The 27648-nt window shown below is 38.1% G+C and overlaps 1 protein-coding gene across 3 annotated transcripts in view; it reads right to left on the bottom strand.

Moving 5' to 3' along the window:
- The window catches only part of EBF1 (EBF transcription factor 1), a 390645-nt gene that overhangs the window by 57617 nt on the left and 305380 nt on the right, over positions 1 to 27648 (bottom strand). For all 3 annotated transcript variants that reach the window (XM_047091804.1, XM_047091811.1, XM_047091820.1), the window contains exon 10: positions 22142 to 22268. In XM_047091804.1, coding sequence (XP_046947760.1) covers positions 22142 to 22268 — 127 coding nt within the window. The remainder of the gene's footprint in view (positions 1 to 22141; positions 22269 to 27648) is intronic.

Below are 27648 nucleotides of genomic sequence, written 5' to 3'. Positions count from 1 at the left end.
CCGAGTACAATGCCTGACACAAAGCAGTTGCACATTTAGCAGCTGAGCACACACACATCAGCCATGGTAGCAAGGAGGGAGGAGCAGGACCTCACGAAAAATGGTTGCCATGGGGGGATGTCAGGGGAATCTCTGTGAAGATGGATGACAGAGTTTGGGACAGGGTCCACCAGTAGAAGTGAACACTAGTACCCATATATTCAAATCATAGTTTGGTGAAAGATCACCTGACAATCACCTGAAATTCTAAATAAAGGAGTATAGATCAAGACAAGTAGGGGCTTTCCTATTTAAAAAGGCAAAGTGTAAAATCAGTTTCTTGTTTTTAAGGCCCTCAACCTGAAATTTCTAACCTGGCCAAAATGTCTATGGTACTTTGACAACATAGAAAACTTAGTAGCAGGGGCGCCTGGGTGGCGCAGTCGGTTAAGCGTCCGACTTCAGCCAGGTCACGATCTCGTGGTCCGGGAGTTCGAGCCCCGCGTCAGGCTCTGGGCTGATGGCTCGGAGCCTGGAGCCTGTTTCCGATTCTGTGTCTCCCTCTCTCTCTGCCCCTCCCCCGTTCATGCTCTGTCTCTCTCTGTCCGAAAAATAAATAAACGTTGAAAAAAAAATTAAAAAAAAAAAAAAAAGAAAACTTAGTAGCAGACCTTAATAAATTGTGGAGTTGGCCCAGAGTCCTAACTTACTGAGGGTGTTTTACCCTCAAGGTGAGTTCACACCATCTGATCATGGTTGAGCCTCTCAGATCCAAGCTTTCATTCCAGCAGGCTCTTCACCTTAGGCCAAATCTCAACCACAGCTAAAATTTCCCAGCCTCTGGAGACAAATGTTTGGGCTGTCTCCTGACCAAGTGTGAGATAGTTTTTTTTTTGTTGGTTTTTGTTTTGTTTTGTTTTGTTTTCTGTTTATGAGATAGGCCACAGAGCCTTTCCCAGGATAATCAGTCATCTTGACTGGTGACCACAGGCAGAGGCAGACAAAACTGGGAGATTCTAGATCAATGGATTTGTTTTGTACAAATCACTGAACCCTACTGGGACAAATTTGATTTGGTTTTCCTTTTTTTTCCCCTTCTTAACTGAATGATTTACTCATTCTTTAAGAGTTACTTTGAATATTTTTCTTGAACACAATCCTAATTAAAAATAATCTCTTGAACTATAAACATAATTTTCTAATTTTCTTTTTATTCACCCATCCATCAGTCTGTCCATTCAACAACTATTACTGGATTTTTCACTCTCCACCAGGCATTGTGCTTAAGGTGATCAAAATGCAAACTCTATTTGCCCAGCTGTCTTTTTTATTTTTTTCATTCTTCAGTAAACTTTTGGTAAATAAAGAAAATAAGGAATGAACTAAGTAGTGAAGAGGGCAAGCCAAAACAAGACAAATAAGCAGAGTAGAGTGAAATTTATGCATATGACATAGTTGAACACTCACACAAATTCTTTGGAAATTCTGCCACTGATTCAAAATGTGGCCCACTAATTCCCATGGCCTTGAGGTTGAGGTACCGGACATAAGAGAAACAGGTGGTGGGAGCTCTCTGTAAACAACATGACTTCAGACCCAGATGTTGAGAAAAGAAGATTAAATGGGCTCTTTCCACATACCCGTCACCTTTCCCAGGCTGAGCCAGGGGCTTGTCTCCTCGTGGCTAGACTAGAGCGGCACTTTGCTCAGCACTGACCCAGAGGTCACCGTGGTACAGATGGCAAAGCCACATCTGCTCACAGAATTTGAAAGCAGGAAGGGTCTACAGTGACATCCAAGGCTTCAGAAGGCATGCATCGTATACTCTCCAAAGAGCTGGTGGGATGTTTGCTGAGTAACTCATAAGACTCATTACAACGCCACCTTAATTATCTCCCTTTCGGACTCACCTTTGCACTTTCCTTTGTACAAATGTGTACAGCCTTCCTTCTAGTGCGTCAGGTAAGACCTCTGAGTGTCCCTCATTCTAACAGTCACTGAGGAAAGTATGGGATGAACTGAAATTTGGGAAATCGGACCCATTAGACTATAATCTCCACTGAGCTATAGTGGGGACTGTGTCCATCTTATACATGGTATCTCCAGTAACTAACACATGGACCAGGATTAATAAATATCTATTGAATGATCAAGGGGTAGTGCAACATCTCACAATACTTTTGTGCCTAAATACTGAAGATAATGCTGAGTTCTCAGGACTCTGAAACCAGTCTGGTGGAACTCAAACCTTGGTTCTGCCACAGTCTAGTTGCATGGCCTTAAATAACTCCTCTTTGATTCAGTTTCTTCATGTGTAGAGTGGCAATAATAATAGTACTTGTCTTATAGTGGGTTTTCTAAAAAATTAGATGTTTAAAAATATACCGTATCTTTAAAAGAGCATATGGCATATAGCAAGTGCCTTTTAAGTGTCAGCAGCAATAGCCATTGTTATTTATTAATGAGAATCTGAGGACTCATTCAGTCAACAAACACTTTTTGAGCATTTACTCTGGATCAGGCATAGTACTAGGCACTAGAAATACACTGGTATACCAAGTAGAAATAGACTGTCAGAAAATCAATTCACAGATTGAGAACTACTTACAGTCATCAATAATAAGAACTACCATTTCTTGAGTCTTTAATGTGCACCATTTATAATGTGCTAAGTGCTTTACTCATATTATCTATTTTAATCACTGCAACAAACTAGCGAAGAAGATATGTTTATTTCCCCCATTATTCAGATAAGAAAACTGAGGTTTAAGCAGTAAAGTAACCTGTCAAAGGCCAAAGAGCAGGGCTCTTATCTACCCATTCATTTTTTTTAACCCTCATTCATTCAACATCTACAGGTACTGCTGCATTCAAGATTCTGTGCTAATGAGAGAGAACTAGTTAACACAAACAAATCACAGTGACAGCCACAAGTTTGTTTTTCAATAATCAGCCTGTCTCAAATCAAAAGAAGCATACAACAGAGAGAGATTATAATAGATTAGCTATGAAAAGACATTTATCTTCATGAATGTGGGACAACAACACAAAATAACCAACAGCTCATTTTGACAAACTGTTTGTGAACAAGGATAAAATTCGTATTTTAAAAACAATTCAAATGCACCTGCCATTTAAAGGTACCAAGGATATTAAAAAAAAACCCAACAACATATGAGCTATTAGAAAAGTAATCTTAATGTTCTTTTTAATTCAGGCACTACAGAAGCTAAGTAATCATTGTTGCAATTAATTGCTTTCTTGTTGCTTGCCACTTTCCTTTCATTACAGGAAATTAAAGGGTAGAAGCAAATTACACAATATATATTTATTCAAGCTGAGATGAGTTGACATCATTTATTGTATTGGTACTTCCCAAACACTGCCCGGTTATTCTTTTAAAACTAAAATTCCTCTAGCCCCAAACTGACTTAGCACATTCCCTGCAGTGATATACTTGATAATCATGACTCAAAAATGTGGAGCTAGAAGGGGCTGAGATAATATGTTGTCACTCCCATATTTATCACCACATTTCCTGAATCATCCAGCTTCGTAATGATGATTTCTTTCCATTCTTTGCACTGTTTGGCAACTACATGTTTTGTGAATACCTAAGAATGCTTATAAATATTCTCTTTCCTTGCAGCCAATAAATCTTTAAAATTAAAAGACAAAGTTAAAATGACTTCTGCACTTCAACAACGTCTCCACTAAATGTACCATATATCTCACAATTTCAATATTCACACTTTAAGACTCAGTGATGACTTTCAATCTCACTTTGTAAATAAAGAAAGAGGGGCATGCTTTGCAGTTTATTGAAAGCTATTTTGGGTGTTAGTCTTGATGGTTAGATGTTTTATTCTTTCTGCTTCTCCATCCTTCCCTCTCTACCCACCTTTACTGTCACCAGGCATGAGCCTCTTGTTCCACGGAATTTTTTCTTTAGAGTTAGAAATGGACAAACATTATAGAAACAACAATTTCAAGGATCTGGTGCAATGACATGGATCAATGCTTATTGAAATTTCAGGATGCTCGATCTGCTGAGAACACAGTCAGCCAGTATGGCTCATATTTCTAGATAATGATCACAGAGTGAATGGAGGATGGGGTAGGGAAAGTAAAGCTTCTGGGCAAACGATAGCATGACTTTAGCACAGGGGACAATCCACAAATGCTTAGAAACAAAAATGTGTTTGTCTGCATGTCCCTGTGAAGGGTCGAAGTACTATCCATCTGTATAGTGTGTATATTCCATTGTACTAATTGCTACTCAAAGAAGCCCCTCCACCCTAACCATGTTCTACCTATCATCCCTCTTCTTTCTTTCATAACACTTCTTCCAATTTAAAAATTATCTCATTTACTACTTAACTTGTGCATTGCCTTCCTTCCCTTCCTAAAATAGAAGTGTCTTGAGGGCAAGAACTTCATGGGTCACAGAGCCTAGAGGATGCCTCAAACAGTAACAGGTACCAAAACTTTTTTTTATTAAATTGGAATTTGAATATTATTGCACCCTCTCCACTAAAAAAGTAAGATGAGAGCAAAAAAAAAAATCATGCCTCCTCAACATTATTTATAGGATAATCTTAAAGTCTAGACAGAACCTAGAATTCTTCAGCGATGAAATTCAGCCCACCATCTCCAGGAGTTACCGTGATGACTGCACACATTGCAAGTTAATTTGTCACTTAACATCTTAGAAATTGTAGATAAATTTATAAATTCATGATTTGTGAGCACGAATTTCAACGTTTCAGGCTATACTATAGATTCTTCTCAGAAACACTAATACTCCTGCCTAGTCCAAAAATTGTCTGAAAGCATAAAACCATGCCATGTGAAAGCTAAATCCAACATTTCCCATAGTCCAAATGGTATAAATGTATTGTTTTCAATTTAGTGACCTAAGAAGAAACGCAACAGATGCATGCTTCTTCAGCCAAGACAAGAATTCGTTCCAAACACAAGAACCCATTATATAAGATGAAGATCTGTTTGGTTCCTAAATGAACCACACAGCGTTGGAATTGTCATTAGCTACTATAAGGCAACGAAGAATTTATAAAAACAGAGCCGATGTGTTATTAAGACCAGGCCCTGTGGCTTTCAGGCAATATAGATTTCTGAGCTATTTATTTATTTATTTATTATTATTATTGCGGGTCCCACTGTCCCAGCTGCAACAATCCAAACTCTGCAGGGCCCATGTAACAAGGCGATGGTATCTGAGAAATAATGAGCGAAGGAATGCTGTTCTTTCTTTCAGAGCAATCTCAGGTGCGATCTTATACCGTAAAGGACTGGATCAATACTCCCAGCAGCAAGCCGCTCGATACCCCCTGAATTATTGCTTCATTTTTCTTCTTATTATAGATGAGTTGTGTTATTATTTTCCCCAAATCGATATTTTACAACCTTTTTTATCCGTTTCTCCATAAATTTTGTGATTACTTTAAACTGGGAATTCCGGTACACTAAATAAGATGCAGTATCTGAAAGGGACGGAATGTACTGACATGTTTTTTGTTTTTGTTTTTGTTTTACTCTTTTAGACACAATGCCTTGTTTAAAGGCACATCATAATCAATAGCCAAAGGAACGTTTTCTCGGAGAAAAGTTTAACATAACCCTGTGCTTGCAAAATGAAAGTGCAAATCCTTTAAAATATCAGCAGCCCAAACAACACAAAGCTGAAAAACACAAAAGGAGGCTCCATTGATCAGCACTTTGCATCTGAAATTTCATTCCTAATGCTTCTTCTCCCCTCCAGTTAAAGGGCCAATGCAATTCCCTTAAATTGTTTCTCACAAAGGAGATAACTCTATGCACCTTGGAGAGATTTAATTGGCTTCTATAGCTGTCTCCTGCTAAGTGTTTAAAACATCAGCAAATCAAATCATGTAAACTCATACCCTGTTCTGCTGTCGGTTTGCTCCAAGCTTGATTATTTAGATGTTAACATTAGCAGCGCCTACACTTAACAAAAGAGATCGGGAATATAACTCCCTCCGTGAGTTCCGGGATGACTTGAGTTAATTCTATGCTTCCTATGAAATAATGTGTGTTATTTGGCAGGGAATGCTCAGTGGTAACTAAATAATCATTACAGTGCAGCCAGTGGTAATTACATGGTAATTCACATTAACTTCATAATAAGCACTGTATTTTTCACTATATCCATCTGAGAATGAAGCAGAATCATAGTCTTTCATTTCTTTTTAATGCCACCCAAAATAAAAATAAAGTAAAATCACTTTAAGGGCAGGAGGACAAGGAATACAACCCTGATGAGTTAGGCTACAGATTTCATTAAAGAAATACTTAAATCCATTAAGTCTAATTAGACATGACATCCCAGAATTCACAAACAGTAGTTCTAATAAACTCATTAAAAATTTTTGGTGGCTTCTTTAGAAAATGGGAGAATATTATATTATAGGCTGTTATATTACATTAAGGTTTTATAATTTTATATGGGCTCTTCTCTTTTTATGTAAAGGCCTACGAAACTTTATAAGAATAGTTCTGCTTAAATCAATGAGTCTTAAACAACAATGTGCTTCTTGTAACATGTACTTAATAATGCAATAAACTATTCTAAGTAGTTTAGAATAAAATGGGAAGCACTTCATTCTGGTGGGCTAAAAGGTATCAGGATCTAGGGACTCAATTCCTTACAGCATTGCAGTATACGATTTACACTCAAATCTCCATTTACATACATGTTATTTAATTTGAGCAATTATGAAGTCCTGAAACTGCTTTTCCATTACAACCTGGACCCGTGAAAGGATTCACACAATGAATGCATCATATATATAAATATACGAAAAGAATTCTGAAGAGAAGAAAGCAGTGGGAACAACTTTAATTGAATACTTATATTAGTGGATTAAATTAGGTCTGCTTTTAAATGAGCCACCCTTAATTAGCTGCAGTTAGGAAAGTGGAATTAATATATTTTACATTTTACTCTACTCATTACATTTAGCAGCAATGGACATCTGGCCCTTTTTTTTTTGCTTTTTGCCAACAATTGAGTGCCTTTTTAGGAAGGTTTGAAGAAAAATCTCCTATTTGAATTCTAATACAAGTCCCATACAAGGTTTAGAGCAGATTGCCCTTATGTGATCTGAACTATTTATTTATTTATATATTTTTTTATGAACTGGGTACACTATTGGTACAGTGATACCCTCCTCACTGATTACTGCAGGACAGGCCTGACCACAATTCATGCATTCATCCATTCACTGTCAGCCAGTCAAGCAGCAAAAAGTAGCTAAAACTCCTCACTGTGCCAGGTGCACAGCAGAGATCTCTGCTTGGCAGGTTTTAATCTTGTCCCTGATTGCCACCATCATGCAAGTACCTCTCTCTTGATCCTTATGGTGATGATTCTGCCTCCAAAGCCACTAAGCGGGAGATCACTAAATGCAACAAAGCTTAACACATCTTATCTCCTCAAGGACCTCAAGGAACTGAGATTTAAAGTCAAAATGGAAGGGTCCACAGATGCCCTGTGGCTGGAAATGAATTGCTCCCATCAATTCCCATAGGCGCTAGGTCATGAGAGCATGCTAGTGGACAATATATTCAGGTGGACCCTGCCAAGTTCCTCCCTGATCTGGACCTTAGAAAAATGACCCTCCAGTCCCAATGAGGTCTCCCAACAGTTTTCTGGTGTCTTAACATCAGTCTCTCACAAAAAGAAAGGACTCCACTCTGTCGGACTCCAATTGCTTGACTCCACTTTGTTAATGGTGGAAATGGCATTGACTTTTCTGCGAGACTTTGATGTACTTGGAGGTAAAGAAAAGCTCTTTCTTCTTTTGTCAACAGAAAGGCAAGGAATGTAAACAAACAGATCAGAACAATGATGTTTATGACATCATTTTTAGAAAACTGATTTTTAGAAAACTTTTTTAGAAAAACTGATCACATATTGGAGACCCAAGGAATTAAACATGCTCTACTATCTTACCTTTTCTTGGGAGTGTACTTAAAGATTAATGACCTTAAAGAATTCAAAAAGAGCCTGCCAAATGACTGTGGTGATGTTGGTTGAATGATTTCCATATACATTCAAAAATGCAATGCCTTTAAATATTTGCAAATATGGAAGGCAAGTCACAAAATAATGAGTAAATCCATTTTTGGGGATTTGTTCTGGGGGCACCTGGGTAGCTCAGTTGGTTAAGCATCCAACTTTGGCTCAGGTCCTGATCTCACAGTTTTCATGAGTTTGAGCCCCCGCATTGGGCTCTGTGCTGACAGTGCTGAGCCTGCTTCAGATCTTCTGTCTCCCTCTCTCTCTGCCTCTCTCTCGCTTTCAAAAATTAATAATAAACATTAAAACAAACAAACAAACAAATAAATAAATAAAATATGTGATTTGTTCTGGCTCTATAGGCAAATGAATCATGTGTTAGTTTGGGAAAGGCTCTTCCTTATTAGAGCATCAGCTGCCACTTCTGCAAAATTGGACAATTGGCCTAGGCTGTTTCTGAGGGCCTTTCCATCTCTAAAATTCAGCATTATAGAAGTATGTTCTGTGAAATCCTTTTTTGATAAGATGTACCACTAACTGAGCACTCACTAGATGCCATGCAGTATGCTGAGCTTTCCATATGCATCTAATCGAATCCTCACAGCAATCCTCTGAGATATAATCCTCATTTTACAGCAGAAAACAGAGCCTCAGAATGGGTAAGAAACTAGCTAGAAATTGACTGCACCAGGATTCAAACTGGGGTCTGCCTTGACTCCCAAGATCTATAGCCATACAAATTTTTTTATAATTAAATGAGCCTAAGGGGAATATACACAGTGTGATGACAAGCTCTTGGCTGACAGGCCAAAGGAAAGGATTCTGGTACAAAAATCTACTACCAGCTGAGTAACTTTAGCCAAGTCTTTTAAACTCTACAAGCCCAGTTTTCCTCATCTATAAAGAAGTCAACAATTTGGGTTAACTAGGTTATCTTTAAGGCTCACATTCCATAAATTTATTGCCAATTTCTCAGTCATTCCTTCACAGGTTCTTCCATTCACTGATTTGACTAATTTATTGAGCACTCCCACTCTGTGCTAGGTACTATACTAGACACTGAAATACAGTGGTGAACAAGACAGACAAGGGTCTTACTTCCATGGAGCTTATATTCTAGTGAGAGGCACAGACTATACATAAGTAAACAAAGAATCCAGATCATATCAGTTGATGGTAAGTGCTATGGATAAAATGCATGTAATTAAAGTGTCAATGTTAGAAAGGCAGACTAAAACTCCAGAATCCCCCAGTCTAACTAGTGAATTATGTCCACAGAAAGCTTAAAAAAAAAAAAGTAGAGTAAAAGTAGTGTGAGTCCATTTTGTCGATGTAAAAATATATGAGATACCATATAGGATAATCGATTACTTAGAGTAATAGAAATCTGATATCAGATCCATCATTAGGTGACCTAAATGACTTTAAACATACCACTTTACCTTTCTCTAAACTTCAGTTTTCACACTGAAAATGAAGCTAAAAATACCTGTTCTTCCTACCTCACAGGTTAACAAGAAAGAATTGAGTGGAAAAGGCTTGGTCAACTGTAAAAACTGCACTGAAGTTAAGTTAACTTAATTACACAGACAGAGGACAAAGATGAGCCATGCAGAAAAGCTCAACAGCCAAGCCTGTACTTTGGCTCTGACATATAACTTTCTGACAAGTCACATACTTTTTAAAATATTTTTTTTAATGTTTTTATTTATTTTAGAGAGACAGACAGACAGAGCACAGGTGGGTGGGGGGGGAGCAGAGAGAGGGAGACACAGAATCTGAAGCAGGCTTCAGGCTCTGAGCTGTCAGCACTGAGCCTGGCGCAGGGCTCAAACCCATGAACTGTGAGATCATGACCTGAGCTGAAGTCGGATGCTTAACTGACTGAGCCACCCAGGTGCCGCGAGTCACACAATCTTTTATTTTTGATGTTAATAATTTTATAAGTTTAATTTCCAAGCTTTTAAAATTTATTTTTTTTAATGTTTGTTTATTTCAGAGAGAGAAAGAGACAGAGAATGAGCAGGGGAGGGGCAGAGAGAGAGGGGGACGCAGAATCCAAAGCAGGCTCCAGGCTCTGAGCTGCCAGCACAGAGCCCAATGCGGGGCTCAAACTCAAAAACCGTTAGATCATGACCTGAGCAGAAGTCGGATGCTTAACCGACTGAGCCACCAAGGCACCCCCAAGTTTCAAGCTTCTAGATGATACTCCTACATCTTCTGAGATAACCAGTGCAAATGTTTCATTTTTCTAGTCTTGAAGAAACTGGAGAAGTACAAGACCTATAAACTTGTTCTGAACAGATCTTCCAGAGACACTTTCCTCCACCCAAACCTCCCAATAACCCCAAATAGGCAACCCTGCCTCAGTGAATATTTTAAAAATCAGTTAACACTGAAAGAGAACAATACACATGTGCAGAATTACTGGGAAAGCCTTACTCTTTGCAGGTATTTCAATGTTATATATAAATAATGATATTTGGCACTAAACAAGGATCTAAATTAACTCCATATTAACTGGGGGTCGGGACTTCCTGAAACAAACCATGAGCCTGATCCCAGGTGGCTCTGCCCAGCAGGTCAGGTCTTCCACCCAAGATGTAAAGAAGTGAACCACAGTTCATGTTACAGGAAAAAGATGAACATTTACATTTGGAGGCCAAAGAGCAGAGGGTACATGGAGAAGTCTGCTCTCCTGTTGTTGTTTCTGCCCTTAATTTAGGGAGTCCTAGCTTCTGTCTAACCCCTCACCACTGAGTACTTTTGGCAGAAACTGTTCAACCTGACATAAATGGGCTGGCTTCCCCCTGCACAATAAGTACCCTGAATAATATGAGGTCTACTTAAGAGGGGGAGCATACTTTACCCAAATAAAAAATACTACATAGTATAGTATTCAATTCATACCAAGGATCACATTTGCATACGCCCCACCAATAGGAAAGTGCTGAAATGGAGAGAATATTCCTCTCAAAAACTCGTTCCTTTGTTCTATATTCAAATAATTTTAAAATCTCTCATATTATAAAGTTCTTTTCCAATTATGTTATTTTAAACTAAGTACGGATTGGGGCATGAAACAACCATAAGCAATGGCAGTTTGGGGATGTATATAGTGTCACCTAAAGAAGTTAGTCAAAACAAAAAGGAGAAATAGAAATTTAACATATATTTAGTAATTTTTCCTAGCAGATTGGACTTTCAGTATGACAAGTGTTCCTCAAAACAAGCCTTTTAAAAATCAGTTTTTAAAACATAGCTGAAAGTGGTTATCTTTGGAGACTTAAATGATTTAAATATAGCAAATGGTTACTTTTGGCTTAGGATAAAATTTCCAGTGAAAGAATCACGCACAGATTTAAAAAGAGCTGTGTCTCCAACAACTTAGAGGCAAATATGATGGGATTTAAAATGGTTCTGGTTTTGATAAAAACAAACAAAAATGCGGATGTCAAAAATGGCTATGAAGAGTTTGAATAAAATGTAAACTTAAAAGTAGAAAAAGTTATATTTGTAAATGTTGTAAATTATGTGTGTGATTGTAAATAGGAATGTTACTAAATTAATATGTGAAATATTACAAGTAAACATTTGATAATTCACTAGTATCTATAAATATGTACATGTTTAATTTGTTCCTAAAACTGAAAAACTTTTTATTAGGAAAATTGGGGAATGCTTTATATTCAAGAACATGTTCTACTCTGGCATATACAAAGTTGAAAGTTCTATGAAAGAAAAAATGTGTTTATCCAACACAAGGGAATGACCAAGTAAATCACGATGCAGCCACAAAACAGACTATTATATACCTGCTAAAATGCATTTAGGAAGAATTTGAATTAACAGAGGAAATGTTTATTTTACAATTTAAATTAAAAGCAGGATGCAAAGTTATAAAAGCATGTTGTGATTTACTCTGATAAAAATTCGTAAGAGTGACACAAAGAAAAATATTAGAAGAAAGATTTAAAAATATTGATAATGATTATTTCTGAGGATTGGAATAATGGATCACTTCACTCTGTGTTTTTAAGATTTTCTGTATGAGTGTATATTATGTTCATAATGATTTGACTTGTTTAAAATACGGAAAGCTTCAGTTCCTGTCAGTCCTCACATGTTCTAGAAATACCCACACTCTCCCATCGCCAACAATCAAATTTGAGGGAATCATGTAATTCCAAAAAGGAATGCGCTAACCTGGCTCCTCAGGAAATTTACAGTGCAGGCTCCACCAGGGTCCAAATTCTGGCTCCTCCTTTTATTAACTACATTACCCTGGGGAAGTCACTTCACCTTTCTAAGTTTTCTTATAAAATGAGCCAATAATAGAGCGGGCCTCACCCAGATTCTCAGGGTGGGGGTGGGGGGGGAGGGGAAGATGTTTTACATTTCCGTAACACTTAGAGGAAGAAGATTGAGAGAGACAACAGTGCAAAAAAAAAGTGTGGAAAAAGAGGAAATGATAAGATAAAATTGAAGAAAGGCTGTCAGAAAACCAGTAGAGAGAAAAGAGAAAAGAGGAGTTCAAAACTCTAGCAGGGAATGTTGCTATCCTGGGGAAGGGAGGTTGCAGGGAGGGGCCTAAATTTCCTACCTAATTGTTATAATTTTGGACTTGATTCAGTTTCAGAATTGTTAAGCCTCTTAGATGAGTTCCCATTTTTATTATGAAAAGTATGGTACTGCTTCACATGGCAGGGGAAAAATTCATGGAATTCATCTACCCTCGGTGGTTCAGGTTGAAAACAAAGAACTCCACACTGTAGCTGAATATGTGTTTGGGAGCTAGAACCAACCTCGGAGACATCAGGGCCTCTGAGATAGGAGGCCCTCAGAGCTAGGTCCACTCACATAATTGGGGTTGGCTGGTGAGTCCCCACCAATGTGTACACCAAAGAATGTGGGTATAGGACTATTTACCTGTGCTGAGGTTTTCAGGAACAAAAAAAGATCAGAACCCAAATTCAAGGTATCTATGCTACAACAAGATAAAGATATAGCTCATTATAAGATTCTACTAAGATGTGCAATGATTATTAAAGACTAAAAATTGTTTTAAACTTATAACACCTTATTGTTTCCTACATATTAAGTGAAAAAACAAATTATCTAATATTATGTGAGTTATCACCCTATTTTGGTAATGAGGCAGATATATGCATAGGAAGAAGAAAGACATATGCCATTTAAAAATATTAAAAGCTAACATTTATTGAGTGTTTATGTTTATACTGGTAGAAATGTGAGCAATTTTAATATTATCTTAATTATTTTTCTATCGGTACTTCCCAAATTATCTGAAGTCAGTATGTACGACATTGCAATAAAGAAAAACAAGTTTTAATGCTCTAGTGGGCGCCACATCACTTAGTTTACAACTAACAGAAAGACTAGCATCCACACCACTGCAAACATGGACAAATAAAACAGAAAATAATCCTCCACCAAACATTTGGAATAAATCTTCGAGAACGAGAAAAAGAAAAAAAAAAAACGTGGTTTACTTACCCACCCCCACCCCCCACCCAGGATGTTAGGGAAAGTTTCAACATGCATAGTTAAAAAACTGAAGGGTTAATTTATCATGATGCTGGGTAAAAACAAAAACAAAAGCCTTGCAAACCTCGAAATAGTTTATTGGCTTTGAAAACCAAATCATGTTATATCATACTAAATAGATTAGAGGTTCAAGACTTTATAGTGTTGCATTATGTTGGCAAGAATACATATAAAGCTCAGTTCCTACCTTTATTGTTAATAGGTTTCTAATCCCTGACCAGAAATTTATAGTTTAGAAATGGCAACACATCTTAAAGATTAAAGCCATGTGACAAATAGTTCATGTCCCTTAATAACCAAATCACATGCCTTAGATTGGGGAAGCTTATCTGCCTTTTCCTTCTATATGGTTTCATTGGTAGGAAATACTTTATATCCCTATTACATGAATGATGAATGGGACCGTTGGTTATGGTCTGTTATTTGCCTGGCTGTAGTCAATATGTTTTCTTTGGACAGGGATTTCTGTGATTTATCTCTCTCCCGGCCTTATCACTTATTAACTCTGGTAGACAGGAAAAAGCCAAGGTTGTATATAAGGCCTAGTGGCCATTTAGACCTCTAATGTCAGTGAAAATATCCCTTTTAATGATCCTGTTACACTAGCTACTCAAGTCCTGATTACACTCCACTCCAAATAGGAAATAAAGGTCATATTTCTTGGAAAGTATGTACGTAAAATATGCAAAATAATATGCTTCCTTCAGACCAGCTTTATTCTTTGCAGAAACGGCTTTCATTTTATAGATGTCACAGAAGTACAATGGGTACTTTTAGTGATTCTTGTTGCTGTTGTCCCCATTATGGCACCAACAGTGTTTAACTTTACAAATGCCAGAGGGTTCAGGATCACCTGAACCTGATATATCAGATCAGAAGCAATCACATTTTGTGAAAAAACTCCCTTCAGCAGAGGAGTGAGGCTTGGGACTTGCCCTCTGGATTGCAAAAGCAAAAAGAATAAATATTCCCTCTGCCTTGAATTCTTTTCTTTGTGTGTAAATGGCTCATTTGGAGTAATATTCAAGACATGTGGACAGGAGCAGCCTGTTAATTTTTCTTTCTTCTTGAATCTTTTCCAATTAGGACACTGCTAAGGCAGAACTGCTAGTCAAGTGTTCATTACACAGCCCTCTCTCAGCTGAATCCTAAGTGAAAACAATCTGATATAAGAGAAAACACATTCTTGCCTTCCTTTCCCTGATTCTTCCTGAGTTTGCTTAGGCCTGTCTTTCTAACAATTAACATATGTGTAGAATATGACCCTTTGCAGAACATTTTCATGCCCATTCTTTCCTTCACTGATACTCACAAGACCATTGGGATGCCCAAAGGAGGGATGGCCCCTCCCTCCATTAAGCTGAGGAAGCCAAAAGCCTGGTAGCATTAACCCCTCTCTCACTCCCTCACCCCTACAGCGAACCCATCTCTAGGTCCCGTCTATGTCCTCCTCAATACCTCTTGAATTTTCTCACTTTATTCCATCTCCACCCATTACCACCCAAATCAAAGTCACCAAATCTCCCTCCTAGACTACTGCAATGATCTCCTAACAGGTCTCCCAACATCCATTCTGGTTTTCTAAGTGCCATCCAGACAGAGAGTTTTGCTTTTGTTTTTTCCAAAATGCAAATCTAGTCATGTCCATTGTCATTTCTGACACTTCAAGGACTTCCCATTGTTTTTAAGATGGCAACTAAACTCCTCCTCTCCTTATGACTTATAAGACTTTGCATAGGCTTGTCCCTGACCACTTCTCCAGCCTTTTTTGTCACTGTTCTCCTCTCTTTTAGTTCTGCAGCCTGACTGGAATTTTCCAGCCTTCCAAGATGTCACATTTGCTCCCATTCAATGCCTTCTTACATGCTCCTCTCTGCTGGAACACTCATTCTCTTTCCTCAACCCCACACTTCTCCCACCCTTCACCTATTGCCAGGTTAACTCTTAATCATCCTTCAAACCTCAGCTGATCTTTTCCTAAGGAAAAATATCTCTAACTGACCATTTGGGGTTTCTTTGTTATATCCTTGTTATATGCTTCTTGGAACTCAGTTCCTGTTTTCCGGACACTTACCAGATTTGAAATAGTAACCTTATAAATATCTACATTCTCTCTTAGACCATAATACCAATGAGAACGGGAATTGCATCTTATTTTGCTCAACACTGTTTTAGAATATTGCCAAAAGTTGTTTCAAACATTGCCTAGAATAGAACAAGCAATCCAGAAATATTTGTGAGTTGAATGAATGAACAACAGGGAGTGCTAAAATAATAATTAGAGGCCAGGCCTTTTGATTCCTACTCTAATGACTAGAAAGAAATAATTTCTTTAATTATGATGAAATATGGCACTTATTTAATACCAAAAAAAAATTTGTTCTTTGGATTTTCAAAAGGAACATTCCTATTATCTGCTTCTCTCTTTTTGAGTTTACTTTTAGGGAACACTCACACTGTACCAGGCACTATTAGCCCTGTATTACATATACTGACCCATTCCCTCCCAGATATAGGTACTATTAAAAGATTCCTATTTCACATGAGAGAAAATGAAGAATATTTATAATATGGAGCCAGCCCTATTTTTTTCTTTAACAGAAATTCCAACTACTGTGTTCTCCTGCATGTAAAACTTCAAGTAAAAGGGGATAGATTCTTAATTAACAGCTCTTATTTACATTCCATGTCATCCAGAGCACAAAAATCAATGAGGACCCATTGATCCTGGCAATATGTCAATCAATTATTAGAGAACATCTATTGCAAGTAAGATATGAGTCAAGTTGCTTCAACACAGTGTACAAAATAGTATAAGATCAGGGAAGGGTAATTCTTTTCTCATAGAGCTTGTAGACTTTTTGTAATTTGTGTACCTAAGAGCAGAACAAGAGATCTAAAGACACAAGGAAGGGAATAAATAAATGAATGGTCTAATAAGCACATGCAACCAAAGAGATCCAAGGATACAAACTTTTCTAGTCAATCAAAATGAGCCATAGGGAACATCAAGTCTCCTAGTGCAATTGACTCATTTTACATTGAGGAAACTGGAATGTGGAGCATGGAAGCAATTTGTCCCACATCTCAGAGCCAGTTAGCAGCAGAGCTGGTGTTGCCAGGCCTCCTCTATCTCAGCCCAGTGCTCTGCCCACTATACTAAAATGGCCAGAGAATACTGCAGAAGGGAAACAGAGTCTGAGCCTGATCTTATAGGGGAATTACCATGTCCAGAATTGCTAAATATGAAGTGACCTTGAGACCTGATGCGGAGACTGGTTTGAGTGGAGCTGAGTGCACAGGGAGCCATAAGCTTGGTCAAGCATAGGGGTTGGACCACATCTCACATACAGTGGGCAAAAGGGGAAGCCTTCTCTGCAGGGTAAAGCTATGACAGTGGCTTTTTGGAAGCCTGATCTGACAATGAATTAGTGTAAGAAGAGGCCACGGAACATGAGATGCATTAGGTACAAGCTCTTTACTTCTGCCCTATAACTGATAATTTTGTTTATCCCCAGGGTGGCAGCCTTCATTTGTGGAGGAGCGTTTCAAGAACTAGAAACAGAGTCTTCTGGCCTTGAACCTTTTGAACCTGGAGTTGAAGCAATTATAGCCTAAACACCTTTGAAAGGGCTGGTGATAGACTATACCCATGTTACTATGGCTTCCAGAGGAAGGGCTGAAATTTGAATGGAAGCAAAAAGACAGGTATGTGTTTTTCCTGAAAATTCAGCATCAGAGAACGTTATAAGTCAGGGCTGCCTTATAAAAATATTTATTGTTTGAGGCTATTCCCGAGAAAGTATTTGTTGTATCAAAATTGTTATATTCATATTTATAAATCTCTTTTTCTTGCTACTTTATTCATACTTTGCTCTTTTTATTTGTGGTTGGTTAGTGCTACTTGTTTCTTTTATTTATGGATGTCTACAGTTTTGTTACTAAAATCCCTAAAGGACATTTCTTAGCCCTCTAGGAAATGATGGTGAAGATAAAAAATATATGTAAAATATTTACACCATGGTAGGGACTCTGCAACAAAAGAAAAGATTAATGAACAATAGTAATGGCTATCATTTATTAATGGAAACTACTAGTATCTGGCTAGGTGTTCATACTAGCTCACGAAAGGTGCTTTACATACATTTCCCTGATACTAAAATGAACCCCGGTAAGGGATTATTCCCTTGTAAAAATGAGGCAACTGTGGTTCAAAACCATCACATGATGTCCCCAAAATAACCTCCATAGTAAGTGGTAGAGCTGAGCATTCGATCCAAACCCACCACCTCTTGAAACCAAGCCCTCAATCACTAGGCCATATTGTCTCCTTGGGAGTAAGAGAGAAAAGAATGGGAGGAGGAAAGAACAGGGGGAGAAGGGACGGAGGAAGAGAAAGGGAAGGAGAAGAAAACAAAAGGAATAGGGAGAAAAAAAGGAAAACTTGGAAGACATGGCACATATCATCAAGTTCCACAGAGCTTATTTAGCCAAAATGGGCCCTCCTACATGCAAAGCTGTTTTGCGCAGGAGGTACAAACAGGAAGTATTTCCAGGAAGAATTTTTTATTTCGAAGTTAATTCTGAGACTGATATACAGGGATGTGGGTTAGTCCTTCTACAGGGGCAGGAAGTTTGGTGAATAATCCTTAGACTGGCAGAACCTGGTGGTAGAATGATCTGAGAAGTGGCCTAACCCAAATCTGAGCTGGGACATGATCATTCCACTGGGGCTTTCACCATCTGGCAGAGCTGGCAGTCAACAGCTCTCCATGCACACCTGAGCTAATCAGACACATCTGATGGCTTATTCTTCTAGTCATTGTTTCCCCAAAGATAGGAGCCTTTCCCGTGGAGAAAGAACTGCAATGATGTAAAACTGCATTTGGATTTGGCCACTTCTTATCAAGAAAACCAACTCTAGAACTTTGAAGAAGCTTCTGAAGCCTCCTTAGAGTTCTTTATCAACTCCCAAGGTTACTTAGAGCTTAGCAGGAGAGATTACAATTCTAAAAGATCCAAGGCTCTTAAAAGATGTAACAACAGCAGGAAAACAAGCTGCAAGAACAACAAAGGTACTGGAGAGACCTCTTTCCACGGAAGTGGAGGTTTATCATGGATTTACTTCCTATAGGTCTGACTGACCACACACTATTAGAGGGCTTTGAAAACAGTCCTGTCATTAGAAGGAAATGCTATTCCTTCTATCAGGAAACATTATTTAAAATTTAAAGTCATTTCTGCCCTGAACTTACATAAGAATAACTGGACATGATAAATAAGATCTGGGAAGTACTATTTGTTCTGCTCAACTTGGGATTCGCTTTGCTCCCTCACTGGGCAAACACAGAGACCTGCACATCTGGTGACTAAGAATGCCTCCTGCGTCCCTGATCTGAAGAACCAATGATGGAGAGCAGCGTTCACACTCCTTATAAGTGGAGCCAGCTTGCAGGCAATCTGTGTTTAGACAAATCCTTTCCTCCTCCCCCAAAAGTCTGCCTTTATTTGCATAGATTAGGCCATGCTGTTCCTGGCTCAATTATGGATTCTTAGAGACTTCGACATATACACACCCAAACTCCCTCACACACTCAGAAAACTGCAACAAATTCTTAAGTTTGGGTTGTGAGGTTCAGTCCTAGGATATCCCCATCCCCCCTTTTTTAAGGGAAAAATTCCAAGTGCCATTCCGCTAAGAAACAGTAGGGTTGGCTTACCCCATCCAAAAAATCAAGTTTCACACCTTGAAATGCTATGGAAGTTAAAGAAAATGAAGTGGGAGCTTCTGCAGGCAGATAGAAGAGGACTGCTGCACATTTACACTGACCTGAGTGGTTGTTCTGATACAAAGAACAGAAAGGTTTTATGACCCATCTCTGCCTTGGTTGGTAAGTGGTAACAAGGATAGAGGTAAACTGAGTAAATCACAGGGGCCAGCAGCACCAGCCATGAACAAGTGACCCTAGGTAGCAGCATTTAATGCTAATCAAGAAGCCGTGTTTAGTTCACCAATTAAAAAAAATTCTCTTCTGTTAGAAATGATGTAATGTCACAGCAAGCTAATAGCCAACTCTATCAGTGGGGAAGTTTTTGTGTTAATTTCTTCAAAATTTTATTTTCCGACATGGAGAGAAGTTAAATTCTCTCCTAGAATACTTAAAAGACTAAATCGCTTTTCTATTTCCCACAGTTTGAGACAAAATCAGCAAAAGTATTTTTTTATATGTTAAATTTCCTGCACACTTACACATGTGCATGCACACCAAGGATTTATCTCTCTTATCCTTAACTACTTTGCTAGACTTGCAAATCTGCCGCTTTTATCTTTGATCTTAATTCCCGTATGATACAGGTTTTCCAAGATGTGATTTCTTAAATTGATGGCAATTTTTTTTAATGGTTAAAAAAATTCCAAATCATAATGGGTCCCTAGCTATTTTCTTTTGAGAACTTAAGTAATTTAGTGAGGATGATTTTTTTTTTCTAACTTTTATGGCCAGGTGGCTCAAGGGGATATTTTGTTGAACACTGATTAAAAATAATTTCTTCTAAATGAGACCTGACCACAAAATGGAACCATTAATGGGCAGGGATGTTGTCACCAAAGCGGAATCATGCCTGATTGCCTCTTGTACCTCCTACCACACAAGCATTTTCTTCTTCTTCTTTTTCTTCTCCTTTTTCTTGTTCTTAATAGCAGAGTAAATAAGCAGCCAGCAAGGCCTAAATGTTTTTGGCCAAAAACAGAGTCCAAACTCCTCAGAGAAAACATTTGGCCTCTGTGGTTTTGTAATATGTTCCAGAACACCGAGTTCAGTGAGGAACATTGTGAAAAACTCCCATCCATCGGAATGATGGTGGGGAATGTTACAGTATCAGAAGTTTCAATTGGTCCTTTTCCTGCAGGCCCATAATGAGGCTTGTAAAAAAAAAATAGTGCTATGTGGAAGTTCTCATGGGAAAAATGAATGGCAAGAAATCCTAGCTTTAAAAGAAACAGCTAATCTGCTAGTTTGATTGTTCTTCAAAACTTACACTGAACCAATGAGCCTAATTAAAAACACTTGGCCTACTTCTATAAAGCATCATAGCTTTCTCTATGCTTCGTTTGTATACACCACAAAACTCCAGATAGACTATTATTTTTTCAAGTGCTCACTAACAAAGTGCTGACTTTGTTGGGATGGCTGAGCTAATTTCTTGAACTCAGTGTGAAACCTTAGCTAAACAAAATTGTGGTAATTTTCCTTAATTTGTAAAAGTGATTGGAGTGCAAACAAAATTTTCCTCTTGGGTCAATCCTATAATTTTCAATTAACTAAAACTAATCGTCAGGCAGGCACCAAACCTGCATTTTGTTTAAAGGGCTGGGAGGCATTTCCAAGGGTCAGGATGCATTAATTGTTTTTATAATTTTGAGAGAGAAGGAAAGAGAGACTAAGAAGCATAGCTGGTTTTATCCCTAGTACTAAAATACAAAAGGAAAGATGCTTTGAGGTAAAATGTTACAGCAAAATAAAATTTGTCCATTTAATTGTATGGTTATAATTAGGATGTGCTAACAGAGTTATCTCTTCACCGTCCTGGAGCCTCTTTGTGTGAGCAACTTATGCTCTATACTTAATCAGGCCTTGTGGTCATCCATTGAATGAAGACGAAAACGTGGGACAAGTTCCTGGAGACAGTTATGCAGGAGTGACAATACAAAGCAGAGGGCCTAGAATGTCACTTCTCCCAGTGTGGTCCCTGGACCAAGATCACCAGCCTCACTTGGGACCTTATAATAAATGCAGGGTCTCAGGTCCCACCCAGAGCTACTGAACCAGCATCTGAATTATAGAAAGATCCGTGGGTGTTTGGCTAGCACATTGTAATCTGAGGCTCTCCTAAAGTACACACTGGACCCTTAGGCTGCATACTTGCATTTCCCCAGGGAACCTGCCTGTTTCTCTCCATCTGTTGGGTGATCAATTCACATTCACTCTGCAACCTTAGCTTCTTACCACAAGGCAGGTCCATGTGCAAAGACTGTTTGGGGAGGGCAAAATGCAGTCTACAGGAGAAGAAAGTGCCAACTCAGAATGGAATATGAAAACTACCAATTCTCTTTAATACAAATGCGATGACCAGGCTAGAAGAAAGTTGTACTGCACTAAAGCACATCCCTAACTCCATAAAGCAAATAAACCACAACACAGATGGCTTAACATCCAGATAGATGGAGAATTGTCTAGAACTTCTTCCCCCTTTCTTATTTCTCATGCTGCTTCTTCAGGTATCCAACCACTTATTTCCACTGATCCTGTCGTTCAACATGAACACCCAGATGAAATCTTAAATAAGGATGATAACAACAATAATAATAATAACAGCAAGACATGTAATCATCTATATGGTGAAATGGACAAAGAAAGAGGGTCTTGGAAACTACATTTTAAAATAAAATGCACACGTATACATGTAAGATAAAGTAAAACACTCACAAGGCCAAGGAAAAGCTCTGTGTCCACCATCTGCAGTGGTTCTTACCTGTGTAAATGAATCTTCCTGGTGTCCCTTTGCAGAACTGTTTCGATTTGTAGGACAATGTGACTTCTACAACACCAGGGATGTGCCGAGGAGGGGTCTGCACACGGATGGCATGAGGAGTAATCAGCTAGGGAAGACATGGGGGAGAAAACTGTCACTGCAATATGTAAAGGACTCATTTCACAGCCTTCCTATCAGCTCTCAATAAACAAAGCTTTAAAACACATAATTAACCTGTCAGTGTTTACATACTATCTTGATGGAACCTGTATCAAAGACACTGACAACAATATTTACAAGCGCTCTGAGCACAGCCACAACAACTTTATCTGAGTTTCCCTACAGAACAGGCACTCTGCTTCCTGGTTTGAAAAGTGAACATGGCCTAATGGAATGATTCATCCACTACAGGATATCCTTTGGAAAATCTCTGTTTGAGGCAGAGACCCAAATCAGAGCTGAGCTCTACCATGCCTCTCCAGAAGTGGGTGGGCCTGGTGTTTGAACTAAGCCCTTAAACATGTGGAAAACACAGAAGTAGGAAATCAGTGGGCCAAGGCACTCTGATTAGCTGCAGAGCACACGTATGAAATACCCCTAAAGACCATTTGGTGCATTAACTACCAGAGGCACAATCAAAGAGCTTTTAAGGGGAAACCAAAGAATCTGCCTCCCTGGAATAGCTTAGAGATCTGGCAGAACTAAGGACTGTCCATAAAAGGGAAATGGAAGTTTGGGGAGGGGGCTGCAGAATGATCACTGGTCCATTATGCAATGCCACGTGCACAATGAGAAAGTTCATTTCTGAACCCTGCTGGCAATCAGATTACACTGAGAAGCAGAATTTATTTTTTTATTACTCTTATCTTTGCTTATATAACTGAAATGTTATTAATGGCCATAAAACTGGCATTATCTGGTTCTTTGAAAAATCCAGCTCTGGTATTTGACTGGTTGACCTCTGATGGTGCTGGATTCTACATGTTCGCTCTCTGTGGTATCTGCATCTGCCCACTTCTTGATTCATATCAGGTTCATTTGATTCAATATTTTTGGTACTGAGTCAGTATATAATGGATTATCGCTTGAGTTTGTACTAACTTATGTTATGGGGATAACTTAGAAAATGCTTTTGTTTTAATGTGCAAACCAGACCAAATTCAAATTTTTTTTCCCCAGAGAATTACAGGTAACACTATGAAAGAACCACATGTGACACTATAAGAATCAAGGTGTCAGCCCCTGGGTCCCACCCGGGTAAACCGTCCTAACACCAAGTCCTAGGGAAAAGAATCTGAGAAAGTTGCTACTGTGAAAGTCCACAAGTAATTTCTGTCAAATGCTCATTCTTAAAACACAAACAAAGGCCATCTGCATAAAAATCATTTTAACTTAGTATTTAGAAATGTCTACTCCAGGGCACCTGGGTGGCTCAGTCAGATAAGCATCAGACTCTTGATCTCTGCTCAGGTCATGACCTTGCAGTTTGTGATATCGAGCCCACATAGGGCTCTGTGCTAACAGCATGGAGCCTGCTTGGGGTTCTTTCTCTCTCTTTCTCTGCCCCTCTCCCACTCATGCTCTCTCTCTCTCAAAATAAATAAACTTAAAAAAAAAAGAAAAGAAAAAGAAATGCCTATCCTTTTCCACAGAATGTGTGAAGCCCTGGTTTATTTGCTGAAGACACAGAGAAGATATTTCAGTAAGATCATGCTTCTGTGGAACGCCTAGAGACCTAGTTCATATCTATGGCTAAGAGTTTTGAATGACTAAAGTTTCAATCGGAAAAACATACAAAAAATTATTTACTTAAAATTTTGTCCTTTTTATATTTAATTTCTTTCGAAGTCATTGTATTTTTTCTAAAATCAGCAGAGTATATACACTTGAATTTAATCTTGGTAAATCAAGATAATCATTTGGAATACTTCATATCATATCTTGTTGTAAAATAGAAAAGCCTACTGAGTGACTACTGAGGCATGAGGGGTTGTTTTCCCCTCACTAAATGGCCCTGGATAGCTGTGATTTTTAAATTATTTCTATTTTGTTCAGTTTCTTGTCTTTTTTCTCCTGGTGTCCTTTACACCTTCTAATCTGGTCTTCTAATCTGTAAGCATCAAAATCAGGAAATCAAGTTTACTAATGTACAGAGAATAGAAGAAGGAAAGAGCCTCTGAAGGGCAGTAAAAGATGAACTTTCAAAATCAAGTGCATGTTGAATCTCAACTAGTCAATAGCGTTTCTGCAATGCTGGGAATCAACACTTGGTGGGTATCTAGGAGGTATCTACTACACCGCTGAGGAACTTACATGCAGACACTAATTTGGTCAGAATAATGACCAAATTATTGTTATCATTATCCCTTTTTTTTTCAGATGTGCAAACACAATCCTAAAATGACTAAGTTGCTTGCCCAAAGATAACCCTTGTTAGCACAAGTTAGAGCAAAACCTGACACTGATGCAGTGCAAAAGATGGCAGCAACAAACACTTCCTACCTAATCATAGAGACAAAATTTTGTCTCTATGATTCATTGTTAAAGGAAGTAACAAACTCATTTTTTTTTCAGATTCCAAGACTGTGTGGGTGTTTTTTTCTATCCCCATGCTATATTCATTTTTCACTTGCTGCCTGGTCCTTGGCTATGTTTTTGATTATGGAAGTCGCCATATTGTTATATTCCAAACAGGTGGTATGCTTCCATTTTTAAGAGTTACTTGGGATGTAGAGTTACACTAATTCACAAGAATACTTAGGACTTTCAGCCAGTTACACTTCATCTGCCCTCCCTTTCAGAGGAAATAAATTTTAAAAGATGGAAAGATATTAATAAATAGATGAATAGAAACATCTTTTTTAAGTATAAGGACTTATAACTTATGAGCTGCTATGCCAAGGAACCAAATTCATGGGCTTTCTGAATTGATTACATAGGACTGCAGTGAAACTACTGACTTAAGAGTGAGGTGTTGGCATTAAGCAGTAGGCTCAGGAAATTGACACAGACTTTCATTTACGATTTCACTTTCAACTTTAATCAATTGCCCTAACTAAAGCAGAGATTCCTTCCTGAAATAACTATCCTTCACAAATGAGGTAGAATATGAATTATCATTGAAGAATGAATTTGTTGATGTTTTCCTTGCCGTGGATGTTAGTCTGCAAACAGCCTCTGGCATTGACACATGATATTGATGGTTTACAGGGGAAAAACATTTTTTCTAACCTCCATCAATTTGAAAGCATAGGCTTATTTACTAATCACTCAAAGAATCATAGACTTTATTGCTGGAAGAAATGCTAGTAATCATTTAAAACTAGCATTCTCATTTTAACAGCTAAAGACACAAATGTCTAGAAAAATCTACTGGCTTCAAAAATTGACTCAACATCTTAGGGGAAGAACAGGGTCTAGATCTGGAAGTCTAGAGCCCAAGACAACCACCACCACCCCACCACCATCCCAGGATGGATAATTTCCCACATTGTTCTAACATGGTTGAACTAAGGCAGCCACTCCAAGCAACAGAAGGAGGAAGGGCTCTGATAAACCTAAAGTTTCCAAACTCCCATCATTGGAATACCACTCTCTCAGTTTTGCCATTTCTGTATACCACCTATACAATTAAGTACTTAATATTTTAAAAGTCAATTACTTTTTTGTTTAAAATAGCTTATTTTAAAAGGAAACTTTGTATCACTACCCCACCTGGAAAACTGGTATCCCGGCCCAAATAAGAAGGTATTATGGAAGGTAATTTTAAAGTTAATATGATATTCTAGCTAAATAATGTTGACAACCTGAAGGAGTTTATTGAAAGGGGAAACTAGCCTGCATTAGATATTACAGACTTATTTGCCCCAACTGAGATATTTTCCCTTAACATAAATCTGAAGGATTAAAAGACAAAAAATAATAATAATAATAACTTTCTCACTATGTAATTCAGTTCTGCTCGATGTCTGTGTCAAATCCAACGTGTCTCCTGTACAACCAGAGACACATGCTCCATACTTCGGGAAATGCTGTTCTAAGTGATTAGAGAACAGATTCACTCTTGACTTAACTTCCTTAAGTTGCAAACCAAACAAGTTGAGCTAAAAATAAATATTTTTATGAAACTCTAGCATCAGACACAACTTTCTCTCTTGTTGGAAGTCTCTACTTTCCTCGCTTCTGTGACACTAATTGTAAGACCTAAGACATGCCTGTCTGATGGTTTACAAAGCCTTTTCACATTCACTATCTTTTAAAACTCATCCCTGCAGGATATATATTCCGGATGAGAACAGATGAAGGTCAAGCAAGCTTAACGAATATTATTTGAAACACTAGGAAGAAAACCAGTATCTTGTGCTTGTAAATAAGTGTTTTCTAGAGTTCTTCTCTTATTCATTGGTTTCCTCAGTTGCTAACTTTTCCTTTCTGCCAACTTATTAACTATCAAAATTTTACAAATTTTGTTCTACATTCCCTTCTCTTTTTACTTACTTAAGATTTCTTGAGTTCATTCATTGGCTCAACCACCTCAGCTAAACTGACTTCTAAATCTACACCTGTAGCTTTGATCTCTTTGGCCAAGCACCAAACTTTTATTAGCAACAGAGTAACAGAATCTCCCCAACATGTCTTATTGCCACCTCAATTTCAATGTGACACAAGCTAAATTTATCATCTTGCTACTTATAAGTGTATTTTTTGCTCCCGTGTTCCCCCTCTCAGTTAAGGGAATGCTATCCTTTGGATCACCCAAAATAGAAAACGTAAATCTTCTTTATTTCTTCTCCCTTCAATATTTCTTTTACTCATTTTGATTTTTCTTCCAATGAACTCCACTGGCTCTTTGCTTCACCACTTTCTTCTGCTCTGGTTGTCACCATTTCTTACACCATTATAATGGTATAATTGTCTTTTAAATTGTCTCTCTCTATTTCCACTTTTTCTGTCAGAATTCTTTTCTTCAAATACAACCTCATCATGTTGTTCCCTTACTCAAATGCTCATGCCACCTTTACATACAGTATATAATCCAAACTCCTTGGCAAAATATTCAGGCACTACAAGGCCTGACAGCCAATTTCCCTTCCTAGTGCTGCTTCCCACTTTGCCTTTCCACATCCTGAGCGTAGGGCATGTGGACACAGGAACACATCACAGCCTTGCCTAGCACCTTTGCTTTGTTCGTGTTACTCATTGCCTAAACATTCCCCTACTGATATTCTGCTTGTTCTCTGAGACCATATATTCTCTCTTCTAATAAGTTTTACTTGATCTTAAAATTCAGAGACAGAGTTACCTGCACCTTTATATAATTATGAGTTATATATAATTTATATAATTAAAAATTTATAAGAATCTATATCAGTATGACACTTATACTATAACACTTAATATCTGATTTTACTCTGTGCCATAAGTATTTTCTTACCCATATTTCTCTCATCAGATATAGTTCCTGAGATCAGTGACAAGGTCTAATTCATATTTGTATCTTCTAAAGT

This window comes from Lynx rufus, unplaced genomic scaffold, assembly GCF_022079265.1.
Source record: "Lynx rufus isolate CCGP_SWC_20201006 ecotype Redwood Valley unplaced genomic scaffold, mLynRuf1.p SCAF_1, whole genome shotgun sequence".
In the NCBI taxonomy this organism is placed as follows: Eukaryota; Metazoa; Chordata; class Mammalia; order Carnivora; family Felidae; genus Lynx; species Lynx rufus.
This window is presented reverse-complemented; position numbering and strand designations above follow the sequence as displayed.